Below are 13,965 nucleotides of genomic sequence, written 5' to 3'. Positions count from 1 at the left end.
TTTTGAGTTGGCAGATATGCATAGCAGAAACTATTTAGCACAAAGGGTTAAATTGTAGAGATAATAAATCTTTACATTTCATTATACATAATTTATTTCTGGACAATAAATCATAATATTGTTCTGTTCAGCTGTTTATTCCTACCATAATAATATTGCACGTGTTTACTGAACAAAAGAAGTAATATTGATACTGAATATTTTGTAAGTTAAGTCAGTCTTTATACCTTATAATTGATAAAATACATCACAGTAATGTTTGTTCCATAATTGTTTATAAATTACATGCTAATCTATGTGCAGTTAAGTATGCGCATATATTCTATATAAATATTTATAACATAATATATAACTTTTGTTTATAGTACTGACTTCGAGGTTTTGCGCGTCAATCAAATAAAATTATTAACTTAGTATAAAACATAAAAACACTATCCATTGAAACGTTATCGCATTTCTTAAGTGGAGAATTTAATTTTTTTAGATATTAACTGTATTTGTGATTTACATGTTTGTAATTTTATTCAAAATACTGGTTTACAAATACGTATGTATAGTTCCTAAGTATCTAAGAGCGCATAAAGTTGTTTTCCAATTTTGGACAAACGTAATTTAGGTAGCGGGTGCTTTATTCTATCCCAAGTGTTGAAATGCATAACGAAACGGAGTAAAGGGAACCAGTCTCTCAACAATCGGAACGTCTTCATGTGTTTCAATTCATCGGGAACCTGTTTTGTCTTATATTGTTCAAACAGTACGTTTACGATGGGACAGCTTAATGTACCATTCCTCACATGTTTCAATAAAAGCTGGTCTAAATTTCTATAGATATTTGTCTCTGCGTAATCTACGTTAGTTTGGTCCTTGGAGTGCGGGTTTACTATGTACAAGATGACATCGGCCTTGTTGAATGCTTCCATGCACCACATGTAGGGGTCGTTGTGTTCCGTTAGCTTGATGTCCTTTTTCCCCATCACTTTCCAGTTCAGCTCCGATACGAAGTATTGACCGAGTAAATCGATTATTTCCGCATCCATTTTATTGCCCGGTGGATGAATAATTAGAACGTTCGGTCTGAACTTCTTTGTTGTACCTAAAATTTAAAAAAATAAGCTGTTAAATCTTTATTTCATTTTGACAAATGGAATTCACAAATCGACATAATCAAAGAGATATTTTAATTGATAATTTTAATAGAACTTACCTCCAAAGACCAGCCAAACGATGATGGGAATCCAAAAGATTATAAAAACCAATGCGATCCATAAAATTGAGTAAACAATTTTATCTTGTTCTACAATAAACCAGAAAATTAAAATCAATTAAATTATGTACGTTTAGAGGCTTAAACGTTTACACATTTTTTTTAAATGTAGGAATAAAAACATTGAACTGAAAAATAGCAGTATGAGAGAGGTATTCTTGATGTCTTTTACATACTGTTGGTATTAAGTGGAAGACGCTTAAAAGCGTTTAATTTGCTTATTTTTGGTAGAGCGCGGAGACACTAAAAAACATTGTACAGAACGGAATTGGGTTTACGGTTACTTTTGATTAGTATACTGAGGGTCAGTTGGCAAACTGTCTGAGTGTAATTAGGGTCGAAGTTGATAAAAAAGACCAACCGATAACAATGTGTAATTTTGCAATCGAAAACAGTTATTGAACACTTCAATAAGATTTCATTTTCTATAACTTTTCTCTCCTATTTTAGCATTTTTCATATCTGCGGAATTCAGATGCGACACGTTATTTGAAAATACGGAGAATTCACTAATATCAACAAGAAACCAAATTTTCAACAGACAAAAAAATAACTCACCAATATTAATTGTGGGACTTAATACGGGTTTACACATATTTTCAAAGCAATGAGGGCCGATTGGAGTTATTTCAAAAGTGAACCATCCAGACTCGGAGATTGTGTAAGAATATATTGATTCTTTGCCTCGAATGAGCGGAGCTGAAGATACATTAAAGGTATTTCCTCTGTCAAGCATGTCCGCTTTGTGCAACGCGTAATAACCTTTGATGTCATATCTGTCCAGGGTTATGTTTTCATCGGGAGAAACAACGTGGATATCCACAAGTTGCGGATTTATAACATTCAGATATACAAAAGGCGCCCAGTCTTCGGAGGTGAGAGCTGAAAAAAATGAACATAGTTCAGATAAAGCGGACAAAAATTTAGTTGATATTTTTGCAATTTACACGAGTTAGGATAACACCGTGTTGATCCAATGTGGTACCCTATGTTCCACTGAAGATGCCCATCATTAGGTAAAAGCGCTCATTGGACTATGAACAAGTGGCATTGAACATTTTTATCAAGTATTTCTAATATTTATGACTCCTCACAATTTAGTAGTATAACGTAAAAAAAAAAAAATTAATCTTAGATAACAAGATAGGGAAAAAAAGATTAAAAAACAATAAAAAGGCCTGGATTAAGATAAATATCTGCCACAGTGGCGTAGTGGGGTAAATACTACTGCAAAACAAGTGTCACGGATTCGATTCCCGCCAACTGCAAAATTAATTCCAGAAATACTTATTTTAAAATAGTCTGGGTATTTGTTGTTGTATTCTATATTTACCTTCCCTATCCTTATTAATCAACTCGCGGACAAGCCTCTAAAATAGAAGGTTTGTGGATTTTTCCAATGAAAAATCATCCCAGTGGTGTTAATTTCGATACATGGAGCTTTTCTAATTTTTTTAGATATTAATATTAACATAAGATATAGATTATAGAACTTCAATAAGGCCTATTAAAATAATAATAACTAGAAAAATAAGAATCACAAAAGATGTGGAATAGTGTCGATATCAGACAGACAGACAGATATTCAATTTGAACATTTCAAGTGGCTCAAATATATATTTTAGAATTGTCTTGTATTTATATTTCAATTTTGTACAAAATACTTATTCTCATATTTGGCAAATGCACATAAAAGGTAGGCTTAACTACAATGGCGTACATATAACAGAAGAAAACATTATATTTTCAATACCATTTTTAAAGGACTGCTATGAAAGCTGATCACAGTTGAAGTTTTATTATGATTTTTTTTTTCTTTTGAATCTGGCACATTCTTCACACAAAAATAACTTTAAAAAACATTCAACTGTCGCTGTTACACGTTCAGACTTGTAAAGGCATTAAAACGTTACTTTACATAGAAATTATAGTTGAACTTTGGAAAGAGAACCCATAAATATTTTAAAATACATAAAATAAGTTATATGTAAATGTGTCTTGATGTAATAAGGAAAACATTTGATTCTCAGCAGAAATTTTAACAATCAAAATAAAACAACAAGACTTAAAGGTTTAACCTTGACATTTTTACAAATGTATTTTAAAAACCCACACAAAACAGCCTTAGGATCGTAAAGAGGATATGCCAAGTAGATACATGTATAAAAATCTCTTTTATATATGTATGTACATAATTAAAAACCAACAAATGTTATGGCCTGATACAATACTTACATAGTGTTTTAACAGGTGGAACAATAAAAATATATCTGCCTCTTGAGACGCCGCCTTTTCCTGACGCTTCGAAATCAAAATAGTACTTTTCATTCTGATATCTGCGATCTTGGTCCGACCAGTGGCAGTCATAGTTCAAGGAAGAAATATTACTTATAGATTTATTAGTATTGATGAATATCTCCCGACAATGATTCTTATATCCCTTTGTATTATTTTCACTCCTTGATTCAAAGCGAAACTTCATATCTAAAATGAAATGAACAAAAAATTTTAAAACTATTATTCTAGAATAAAAATATTGGGTATTTTTCGAGTGATTGTTTTTCACGCTATCCTGGATTGGTTAGCCTGAAGCTTGTGAGAACACCTCGCTTTAATTCTCAATTCCTTAATCTAACCCTTATCCGCAGCCAATGATGCATAGGGCACTGCATTGTATTAATGGCGTGTTATATTGATCGTAAATTACATGAAAGAAAGGTGATTAGCCCTCCGTTTCAGGTATCAGTCCAGGGTAATATAGAGTTGAAAATCACTAATTTTCACCCCCCACTGGGAATCAAACCCAGGACATGCAGCACGGTAGCTAAACACGCTTATCATTATGTGGCGGGCAATTTAATTACAATGCATAAATAAGAACATGACCAAGAATATAGGGATGACTATGTGTTACTTACGGTGCCATTGAATATTGGAGAAAATCACATTGAAGAGAGTAAAATAAAGACTGTGTTGTTCTTTATAATCCCACACAAAGGGTTCAATCTGCACATCACCCAAGTAAGCATGGGAAGTGACTTCCGAGTGGAAGTCTAATTCTGAGCAAGTAGTGCTATTGGTAATGTAATATTTTACCATGCAATCACCTCTATTCAAACCGTCCACCCACAGCTGAAATAAATAAATAAAAATAAAGATATCGCTAAAATTTTGATTCAAAGTTTTCCAACATGTATTTCTAATTACAGTTGAACTTTCTGTTGGATCTTCAGGTAATAGTTCTTCAAATAACAAGTATTATATTATTTTTTTACATCTCATCAAAGATGAAGAAGAATATGGAAGTCCGGGCATTTACGGGGCTGAAGACCGTCATAGGCTAGTTTAAGTGATCACTTTACACACGTGTAACATTCACCAATTCTACCCATTATTGACAACCACACTACTCAAATTCTTGGAAGTTCTATATATTGATTACTCCTTTCAAGAACGTCATAAATAAAAAAACATGATTTTTCAGGAGAACGTTTTTAAAGTTAAAAAATTTCACACAATGTATGAAAAATAAATATCAAGCCACTTATTGAACTTTTTTCTGTGCAACCTATTTTTTTAGGTAAAACCTGAAGATTTTTTCTCCATTTGAAAAATATTTAATATATTTAAAAACATAATTAAACAATACCTTTTGTTCAAAATGCAAAAACAATATTTTCTGCCCTGTAGCGGGTAAATATTAAGTTAAAAATATGCCTCTTTTGCTGGGATATAGTACATTTTCTGAACATTCCGAAAACATGCACAACTGAAAATTTACAGTTTTTGATTTATGACGTTCTTGAAAGGAGTGAGCGATATATGAACCAATTTTGAAACATTGTTCTTGAATCACTAGAACTTCACTAGAGACATCCATTGGTGAGAATGAAAAGAAGCTTTTTATTGAGCAGAAACTCTTTTATTAGTTTGTGAGGTCCGAATCCTGGATAATCACACACACGAGAAACGCCAGAAAATATCATTTTCATTTTTATTATTTAAGCTTATAAAATTTGACCAGATAATTTATTTACAAAATTTTTAGTGTGTCCAAATTCTCGTTCACAAAATCTGGATTATCTCCAATTAAGGAGTTAATTTCATATAATGAAAATAACATGAAAAAATTTAATATGAAAATAACTCCTGTAATTGGAGATAATCCAGATTTTGTGAACTAGTATTTGGACAGACTCAAAATGTTGTAAACAAGTATTTTTATTAATTATAGAACTACAAAGATATTTTTCATGCATACAGTAATGTCTCAACTTAGAAGTGCTCTAACTTATAAGATTTCAAGATATGAGGAACTGCCGATATATTTTTTATAGTTTCATGATTCAGGTTCCACCCAACACCACTCCTATCCTGCAGCCTATGGACTAGCGGGTACTTTCTGATTTCAAAATGTCATTTCCAAGCAATGGCTCACTGCTAGTTTGAGGTGATGGAGAGAAGGATTTAAAACTGGAGTCGCAATAGTAGAGGAGATTGTGATCTTCGGAAAGCAGATGGGAGAGGTGGATTAAGAAGATTCTAATGAATAAAGAATAAAGTAAAGGAGCTATACTCATAATAGCATATGATTTTTTTTTTTAATTGGCAACACAGAGAACCCAGATGTGGAGGAAGTAATCTTTACAAGCGAGATAAAAGAAATATTGCCAAACTGGGTGATACTTTCTGACAACATTTTGAGTGCGTCCAAATACGTGTTCACAAATCTGGATTATCTCCGCTTAGAAGTTATTTTATACATTTAATTTAATACAAGATACAAACTTTACATACAAATAGAAATAACTTTGCTTAATAACAGCTTTTCCTATTCCAACATAGATATGTCGTGGTGTCAAAAAAGAAACTTTCTGAGTTCATTTGAATGAAACATGCAGAAATCATTGCAACTGACTCATGTAAAATGCATTTTGTGCCTTTTCCTGTAAATTTGCAAAGATCATTTCAATCTTACAGGAGTAAGATCTGCACACATTTTGTCTAGTACAAATCTAAATATTACTAAGGTTTTGATTGCAAGGTTTTTTAATTTATTGTAAAAAAAATGCAGAAAACAGAACATATACAGAAAACATAAAACTGTTGAATAGTGGTTTTTACATTAGTATGCGTAGAAGGGATCGATATATAGGTATAGTACGCATACATGTAGTTTTGGTTAATAACAAACACATTATGATATTTACATTAGTATGCGTAGAAAGGATCAATATAGTTTTGGTATAGTACACATCCATATAGTTTTGGTCAATAACAAACACATTATGATTTTTACATTAGTATGCGTAGAAGGGATCGATATATGGGTATAGTACGCATCCATGTAGTTTTGATCGATAACAAACACATTATGATTTTTCGACTGCGACATTCTGACCTCACATCATGGAAGTTCAACTGGTTTGTCGAAAAGGTTTTAACATTCCACTTAAAGTGGTAAGTATACCTATTTTGCTTATGGCTTTAAACAGGTTTAAGTGTGCAAATCTTCCAATACTTTTTTTTTATTGACGTTACCAACTAGTTTTCAATCATGACATTGAATAAGCCACGCATAGGATTCTCACATTTAAGATACTGCTTCAAGGAAAATTATATAAATATCATATGTACAAAGTCATAAATAAAAACAAAGTCATAAATCATAAAAATTCTTACGATATTATTTGAAAATGTATAAGCCAATTTTCCTATTGGAAATATGAAATTTTGAAATAAACAGTATGGTTTCCACTTCTTTCAAATAATAATAATAATTTTCTTTTGATACCAATTACACGAAAATAGTGAAAAACCTGTTTACGTGTGCTAATTGTATAAACAATGGTTTGAGGGGAGTAAAAGGTCAAAAAAACAATAAAAAAATGGTAACATTCAACGTGAGAATATTAATTAGATAGGAAATAGAGTAGCGAATTATGGTTTGTCAGGTTACAATTAGATAAATATACTTTCTAAATCTAAATCCTTAGCGTGACATGACGGCTTACAATAACAAAAATAAATTAAACATATTGTGGGGTGATTTCATCTAAATTGATTTTTTAAAACTCGTTTCCAAGTTATGTTTACAAATTATGGAAATACTATGTCTAATGACCCAATTTGAAGGATAAAACTATACACACCTGTTTATCGCAGTTGACATTTTGGAATGATGTTTTTGCACAAAGTTCGTGCAATGATTCAGCGTGGCAAAGGCACAAAATAAAAATGTATAAAAAATTTAATAAACCCATTTCTTAAAAGGCGACACTATATTAATAAAATGAAAAAAACTTGAAATAATATTAAACCTTTCATGCATAATTCAATACCACTTAGACATTATGTAAAGTGGCCAAAGCACTGACTAACTAATTGTATATTACTAACGACAGCTAATTATATCACGCGTGTAACCCACATAACTAAAATGTTTATGAAAAAATCATAATAACAAATCCACGAACAATACGCACGCAAATGTACGCGAAGCGCAATTCGCAAATAATTCGCACGATAAGACCATAGATTATACAGTATTTAGATGGAATATTGAATTGAATGCGTGACGAATGACCAGAGACATCACATGATAGAGGATACCATAGAAACCTATGATTTTGAAGTAGACAAAAGTACCTGCGTAAACGAAAAGTACGGATGGTTTGTTTATGGAAAATATATTCGAAAATTTGAAACTGTCACTTTATTAACGGATTTGAAGTTATGCAGTTTTGTTTTGTTTACGTGAAATAAAGGATAAAAATATTATTATCAAAAAAATGACAGATTTTGAATTTGTCATTCCTTTGCAAAAAGATGAGCTCTTAGAATCACACACCGGCCAATATTGTGTCGAGGATGTAGTGCCTCCGGGAATTTTGGCGGCTAAACTTCAAGGTTGTGTATATTTCCAATAAGTTTTAATAATAACAACATTATTGACAATGTAGGAGATACCTCAATAGGTACTTAATTGCAATATTAAATTATATTTATTGTTTCAGAGGGTGTCCGTGCTTACAATAACTCTGGGGTTGATTTTATTTTCGATCATTTTGATACATATTTTTCCATTTTGGTTCACGGAAATAAACTCGAGTGGATTATTATCAATAAAGGTATTGAAAAAATACATTCACTGGTCATATGAGGGTTTAAGTACATTTTTACAAATATTTTTTTTGTTCTAATCCAATAGGTTTTGAATACGTGGAGAGAGCATGTCAGCAGTTATGCGGCTATTTGGAAAACATTTTCCAAGAAAAAGATATAGATTCCGATACAAGAGTTCGTATTCTCAACTGCCTGAAGATGCTTTTGTATCTCCATGTTAGCTTGATGAAGGCTAAAGACTCCAAACTGCAAGCTGAGGTGAGTCTATTGGTTTTATTGATTTTACTTTAAAATACTTCATTTGTATAAACAAGCTACTATTCCCAGTAGCACGACCCTACTTTGTACAGTAAAACCTCGATACAATGGACTAATTGGGGGAAATAGATGTCTGTTAAAGCCAAAAGTCTGTTTTATAAAGATAGGTTTAAAATAAATAGTAAAAAAACAATTGCCAATTCCGAAGATGATCTCCAGAGGTTTATAGATTCCATCTTTCATCTCAAAGATTTAATATGGAAATCTCCATAAACAAAACAAAGAGCATGGTCACTTCGAGACATCCAATACGATGCAAGCTTGCAATCAATAATGAAATCATAGGGCAAGTTATGCAATTCAAGTATTTGATTGTCGAAGTGTCCAGCAGCAATGATCTGTATAATGAAGTAAGAGAGAAGCAAACAAAGCCTCTGCTGTAGCTGGATGCTTAAAAAAATTTGTATGGTGAAATAAATTCATGCCAAAAGAGAGTAAGGTGAGAATCTTTGAGACCTGCGTAAGATCGATCTTGACATACGGCACAGAAACAAGAGCCGACACCGCGAGAACAAAAAGCATTCTTAGGACATCTGAAATGAAGACTCTACGACCCATTGCAGGCCTAACACTTCGCGACAGAGTTAGAAACTCTGAAATAAGAAAAATCTGCGATGTGTAAGATGTTTCTGGAGAAATCAGAAATCAGCAGCATAAACGGGATCAGACCCCCAGGAAGACCACTGGTAAGCTAGATAAGCAAGATAGCTGGTGTTCCACCTCCCAGGAGGGGACTGGAGAATTACAGGACATAGTCCTAAAAAAAGAAGAAGAATAAAAAAAACTTTTTTTGAAAATATGAGTACTGTATTTTGATATAAATAAACAAAACAAAACACAAACAAAATTCTATTTATCATCATCGAAAACTCGTTTCGTTGTCGTTTGATACTGACCCGCTTGCTTTCGGTAATCCTGCTTTGAAAAAGGAATCAAGTTTTGTATGCAATTTTGAAGTTTTGAGACATGATTTGTTATTATCATGGCCTCTAAATTTTTTTTATATACAGCGACTCTTGGACAGGGGACGTTTTAAGTTTTTTTACATTTGAAGCTCGTTTCATAAAGGTCCGCCAGAGCGAGGTTTTACTGTATTAAGTATTTTTATAGTATTTAGTCCGCCTCTGTAATTTAATGGTCATCACACTCGGCTACAGTTCTGGAGGTCCCGGGTTTGATTCCCAGGGGGGTCAAATAAAATAAAAGTGATTTTTTCACTCCAATATTTATTCAATATTACCCTGGACTGGTACCTGAAGCGAAGGGCTGATCACCTTTTCTTCGTTTGTTAACAATCAAGATAACACTGCGTTTTTATGATACAGTGCTGTATTCACCATTGGGGTGTGGATAAGGGTTTGAAAAAGATGGAGAAGTATTTTTATACTGTTATTGATATTAAATACAAGACACACAAGTTGGCTTGGTGGGTCTGCAAAAAAAATAAGTTCTAAATATGTATAAATTGTGATTTAAATAAATGTATACAAATAAAAAATAAATAAAATTAAATAAAAAATGTATGAAGTTGTTTCCAAATAAAAATAATGAATTCTTAAAAATAAGATACACGTTTTATATCTAGATGGCTGCAACTTTAACCCTGGGCAAGCGTGGTCGGAAAGGGGCTAACACTGATAATGTGGAAAAGGAAGGGGAATGGAGAGAGGGAGAGAGACGCACGGCTCTGGATGTCATCTACAACTTGCTCCAGCTTCCTCTCAACCGACTGTGGGATCCTCCTCTTGCTGATGACACTTTTGTCGAGTAAGTTTTTCAAAAGATATCGTCATGCAGATTAACCTTTTCATAGCTGCAAATAAATTACGCCTCAGTGCTCAGGCCAAGTATTTTTTGTAAAAATTAAAGGTGTCTATCAAATGGGCTTTTGTTACGATGTTGGATTATTGGCTAATAAATTAATATGAAAAATCACAAGACTGCACTTGACATTGTGTTTTTGGGACTTAATGCTACTGATTAATTTAAAATGTTTTCAGTCTAGTTGCCCAGCCCTGCTACAGAGCGATGGAAGATGTCTCTATTAAAAACAAAACTACACGAGAAACAGTGTTCCAAGTACTGGGTGTTCTTAATAAAAAGTATAACCACGGACTTTCCTGCACCATCAAACTTGTTCAGGTTTGTAAATAAATCTTTGGGAGTTATGTGGTATACAGTCGAGTTAGGATGTTTAAAATTAGCATTTTTTCATCTTTAATGAGTTACGCGATACCACATTATAGTCAGCTAGACTATGCCCCCTCATATCATATGCCACATCCTATGTGATTTTGATTTGAACTTGACTAGCGGTTTCCCTGGCAAATGTAAGGGTGGTGACTGGCCGGAGCCACCACCCTTACATTCATCAACAATTGTTGGTCCTCAATATTCCACAAAAAATCCTTTAAGTGCAAATTTGTTCTGTTTACTGTATTCTATCAAAATCTTAATTAAAGTTGCGACAAAACGTGACCAATCCTGTGTTAAACCAATATGAAATTATTAAATCACGCCAAAATGTAACAATTTTACAAGCTAGAATTCCTGATTACTTTAATTTATTTTATATACATATAATATATAATACTGGAAGTAACCAAATAAATACTTAATTGCAATTTCTGTAAACAACAGATTTATTTCATATACTTATTAATTAACTTATAGAAACTCTTAAACAATATCTTATATGTATTAACTCTTTAATAGATTCACTCACCTGTAAAAAAAAAAGAAACAACATTTAAAGTCCTTATTTCATCTTTTCTATCAATATAAAATATAAAATCTAATTATACAACACACTGGTAGTATTGTTCCAATGTCCACCTGACTGCCGTCCAAGTACCGGCCGAGTATCGGTACACGGAATATTTTATAAACTTTGGCGCCATACCAATATTTCGCATAATTCAAAATTAAGAAAGTCACTTTCTTTACATACATTCCCATTATAAATCATTTATAATGGAAATGTAAAGTTTTGGTGAGGACCTCAACAATTAGGGTTGGCAAATTATTAAAATGATACTTTTCTTTGGGTTGTGAAATTGGGACAGTAGAGCTTGCATTGAATGGGTGTTGGGATGATGCGGAAGGCGATTACAGTAACCGTTTGCGAAACAGATGGTCCAGCTGTACGAGCACGCCGTGTCGCCGATCTGCGCGGGCATCGCGCAGCTGGTGGAGGTGTGGGGGCTGGGCGGGCTGGTGGCGCGGCTGGTGCGCGAGCTGGGCGAGGCGCTGGGCGCGGCGGGGGGCGCGGGGGAGGGGGCGGCCGGCGCGGGGGACTCGGCGCCCGCGCAGCGCCACTGCGCCGCGCTGCTGGCCGAGCTCACGCAGCTGCTGCCAGCGCACATGATCCCCGCCGCGCAGGCCATGCGCTGCTACCTGGACAGCGACGAGGTAACTACGCTTTTAAATTACTCAATCAAAATCCTCTTTCAAAATTGGTACATATTGCCAATTTATACCTGCTACCTGAATAACAATGAGCTTGCTTTAAATTTTTTTATAACCAGAAGAGACATATTTAAAAAAATAAGAAGAGAAAAAATGTTTTCAGGTCAAAGAAAAATTATCTTTTTTATCCGCCGGCGCCGTGGCATAGTTGAGTAGACGCTCGTCTGCGAAATTGGCGTCACGGGTTCCCGTCAAGTCCAAAATAAATTCAAATTTTTTTTTTTTTTTAAATTGGTCTGGGTGTTTGTGATGTATTGTTCACATCTACCATCCCTATCCTTACTATCCTACCTGCAGACAAGACTCTAATAGAGGCTTTGTGGGTTATTCCTTAAAAAAAAAATAATAACAAAAAAATCCACCTTGTAGAAGTAATGTCACATGTCGCTAACTCCTTTTAACAACGTCATATTTTATAAATTGTCAATTTTCAGTTGTGCATGCTTTAGGAATGCCCAGAAAATGTACTATATCCCAACAATTGCGGCATATTTTTAACTTAATATTTACCCGCTACAGGGCAGAAATTGTTGTTTTTGCATTTTGAAGAAAAGGTATTATTTAATTATTTTTTAAAATATACTAAATTACTGAAAAATACTCTCCCAAAATTGGTACATATTGCCAATTTATACCTGCTACCTGAATAACAATGAGGTAAGTACGCTAAATAACTAACTAAGCATCACGCCGCTTAACCGCAGGGGTAGGCAGAGAAGATGTAACGCCACACCACTCTGTCTTTGCAAATATTCTTCGCCTCTTCTACGTTCATGCATCTTCTCATACGTACCCGCCCATTATTTTGACTCCTAACCTTTCAAGTATTTGGCATACCTGCTTCGATTCAAATTCACACTTCAAATTTGTTTACTCACTCACTCCTTTCAATGCCGCCGCAACTTAACTACTTGGACTGAAATCGATTCAGTTTTCATTATCGTCCGCCTGATTTGATGAAATGGGTGTGCATTCCAGTGTTACCCTCTGCGCTGCAGCGTTCTGGGAATGATGTGCGAAATCCTGTGCCGGGAACTCAAAGGGGAAGGTCAGTCAGAGGAGAAACGCACCATGAGGGATGATTTCCTCGATGACCTTGAAGAGCATCTTCATGACGTGTCTGCCTATGTTAGGTCTAAGGTAAAGTATGTTTCCTTTGTCATATTTGGCAATACCAGAATAAAGTATCAAAATTTCAGTTGAAGCTAAAATTGTAGGTGATGAATTGTACCTAATGCCTCACTTGTACCAACACAGTATGCCAACTGCTAATATTGTTTCTGGGTCAGTAGAGTAAGTGTGAGTAAGTTAGTATCTCGGTTAAGCTCTGTATAGCTGCTGTAGGAACTTTCTCCATCACTTTAAACAGATTCCCCCGGATATTTGCGTCTAAAACCTCCAATTTTTTGCAAATATGGAAATACTGTGATTGGTGATAAATTGAAATAGTAAAAAGTGAAAAAAGTTCTAAAGCTTAGCTGTTATTTGAAAAAAATGTGTCAATAATGCAATACAGCAATCCATCCCAAGTTAGCTTGGTGTGTGATGTGATAATTTCTCGGAACTGCTCGTATCTACTACGCTGAGAAAGTTGGGGCTTGTGCGCCTGTATACCTCGCAGCCATCATGGAATACCTGGCTGCTAAGGTGTTGGATATGACCAGCAATGTCGCCAGACACAACATGAAGACCAGCATCACCTCCCGCCATCTGCAGTTGACTATCCACAATGACGGGAGCTCAACAAGCTGCTCTCCGGCGTTACTATCGCTCAGGGAGGCGTCCAGCCC

The 13,965-nt window shown here is 34.3% G+C and overlaps 2 protein-coding genes across 2 annotated transcripts in view; one reads left to right on the top strand and one right to left on the bottom strand.

Moving 5' to 3' along the window:
* LOC148306675 (uncharacterized) lies at nucleotides 1-7,811 on the bottom strand. The gene is made up of 6 exons (XM_088264557.1): nucleotides 7,417-7,811; nucleotides 4,183-4,396; nucleotides 3,500-3,748; nucleotides 1,823-2,146; nucleotides 1,205-1,294; nucleotides 1-1,093 (listed from the first exon to the last, which is right to left on the bottom strand). Exons 1-6 carry the CDS (start codon nucleotides 7,525-7,527, stop codon nucleotides 561-563), a joined length of 1,521 nt encoding a protein of 506 aa, XP_088120683.1. The 5' UTR covers nucleotides 7,528-7,811; the 3' UTR covers nucleotides 1-560.
* Nucleotides 7,812-7,970: 159 nt separating this feature from the next.
* Cap-D2 (CAP-D2 condensin subunit) overlaps nucleotides 7,971-13,965 on the top strand; it is a 28,475-nt gene continuing 22,480 nt past the window's right edge. The window contains exons 1-7 of the mRNA XM_088264559.1: nucleotides 7,971-8,173; nucleotides 8,281-8,394; nucleotides 8,475-8,647; nucleotides 10,293-10,474; nucleotides 10,708-10,849; nucleotides 11,840-12,118; nucleotides 13,154-13,315. Coding sequence (XP_088120685.1) covers nucleotides 8,056-8,173; nucleotides 8,281-8,394; nucleotides 8,475-8,647; nucleotides 10,293-10,474; nucleotides 10,708-10,849; nucleotides 11,840-12,118; nucleotides 13,154-13,315 — 1,170 coding nt within the window. The 5' untranslated portion in view covers nucleotides 7,971-8,055. The remainder of the gene's footprint in view (nucleotides 8,174-8,280; nucleotides 8,395-8,474; nucleotides 8,648-10,292; nucleotides 10,475-10,707; nucleotides 10,850-11,839; nucleotides 12,119-13,153; nucleotides 13,316-13,965) is intronic.

The sequence above is a fragment of the Brachycentrus maculatus genome, unplaced genomic scaffold (genome assembly GCF_059751285.1).
Source record: "Brachycentrus maculatus isolate JH-2025_06_01 unplaced genomic scaffold, ASM5975128v1 h1tg000233l, whole genome shotgun sequence".
Lineage (NCBI taxonomy): Eukaryota > Metazoa > Arthropoda > Insecta > Trichoptera > Brachycentridae > Brachycentrus > Brachycentrus maculatus.
Note: the sequence above shows the minus strand (reverse complement) of the source record. Positions and strands in the feature narration are given on the sequence as shown.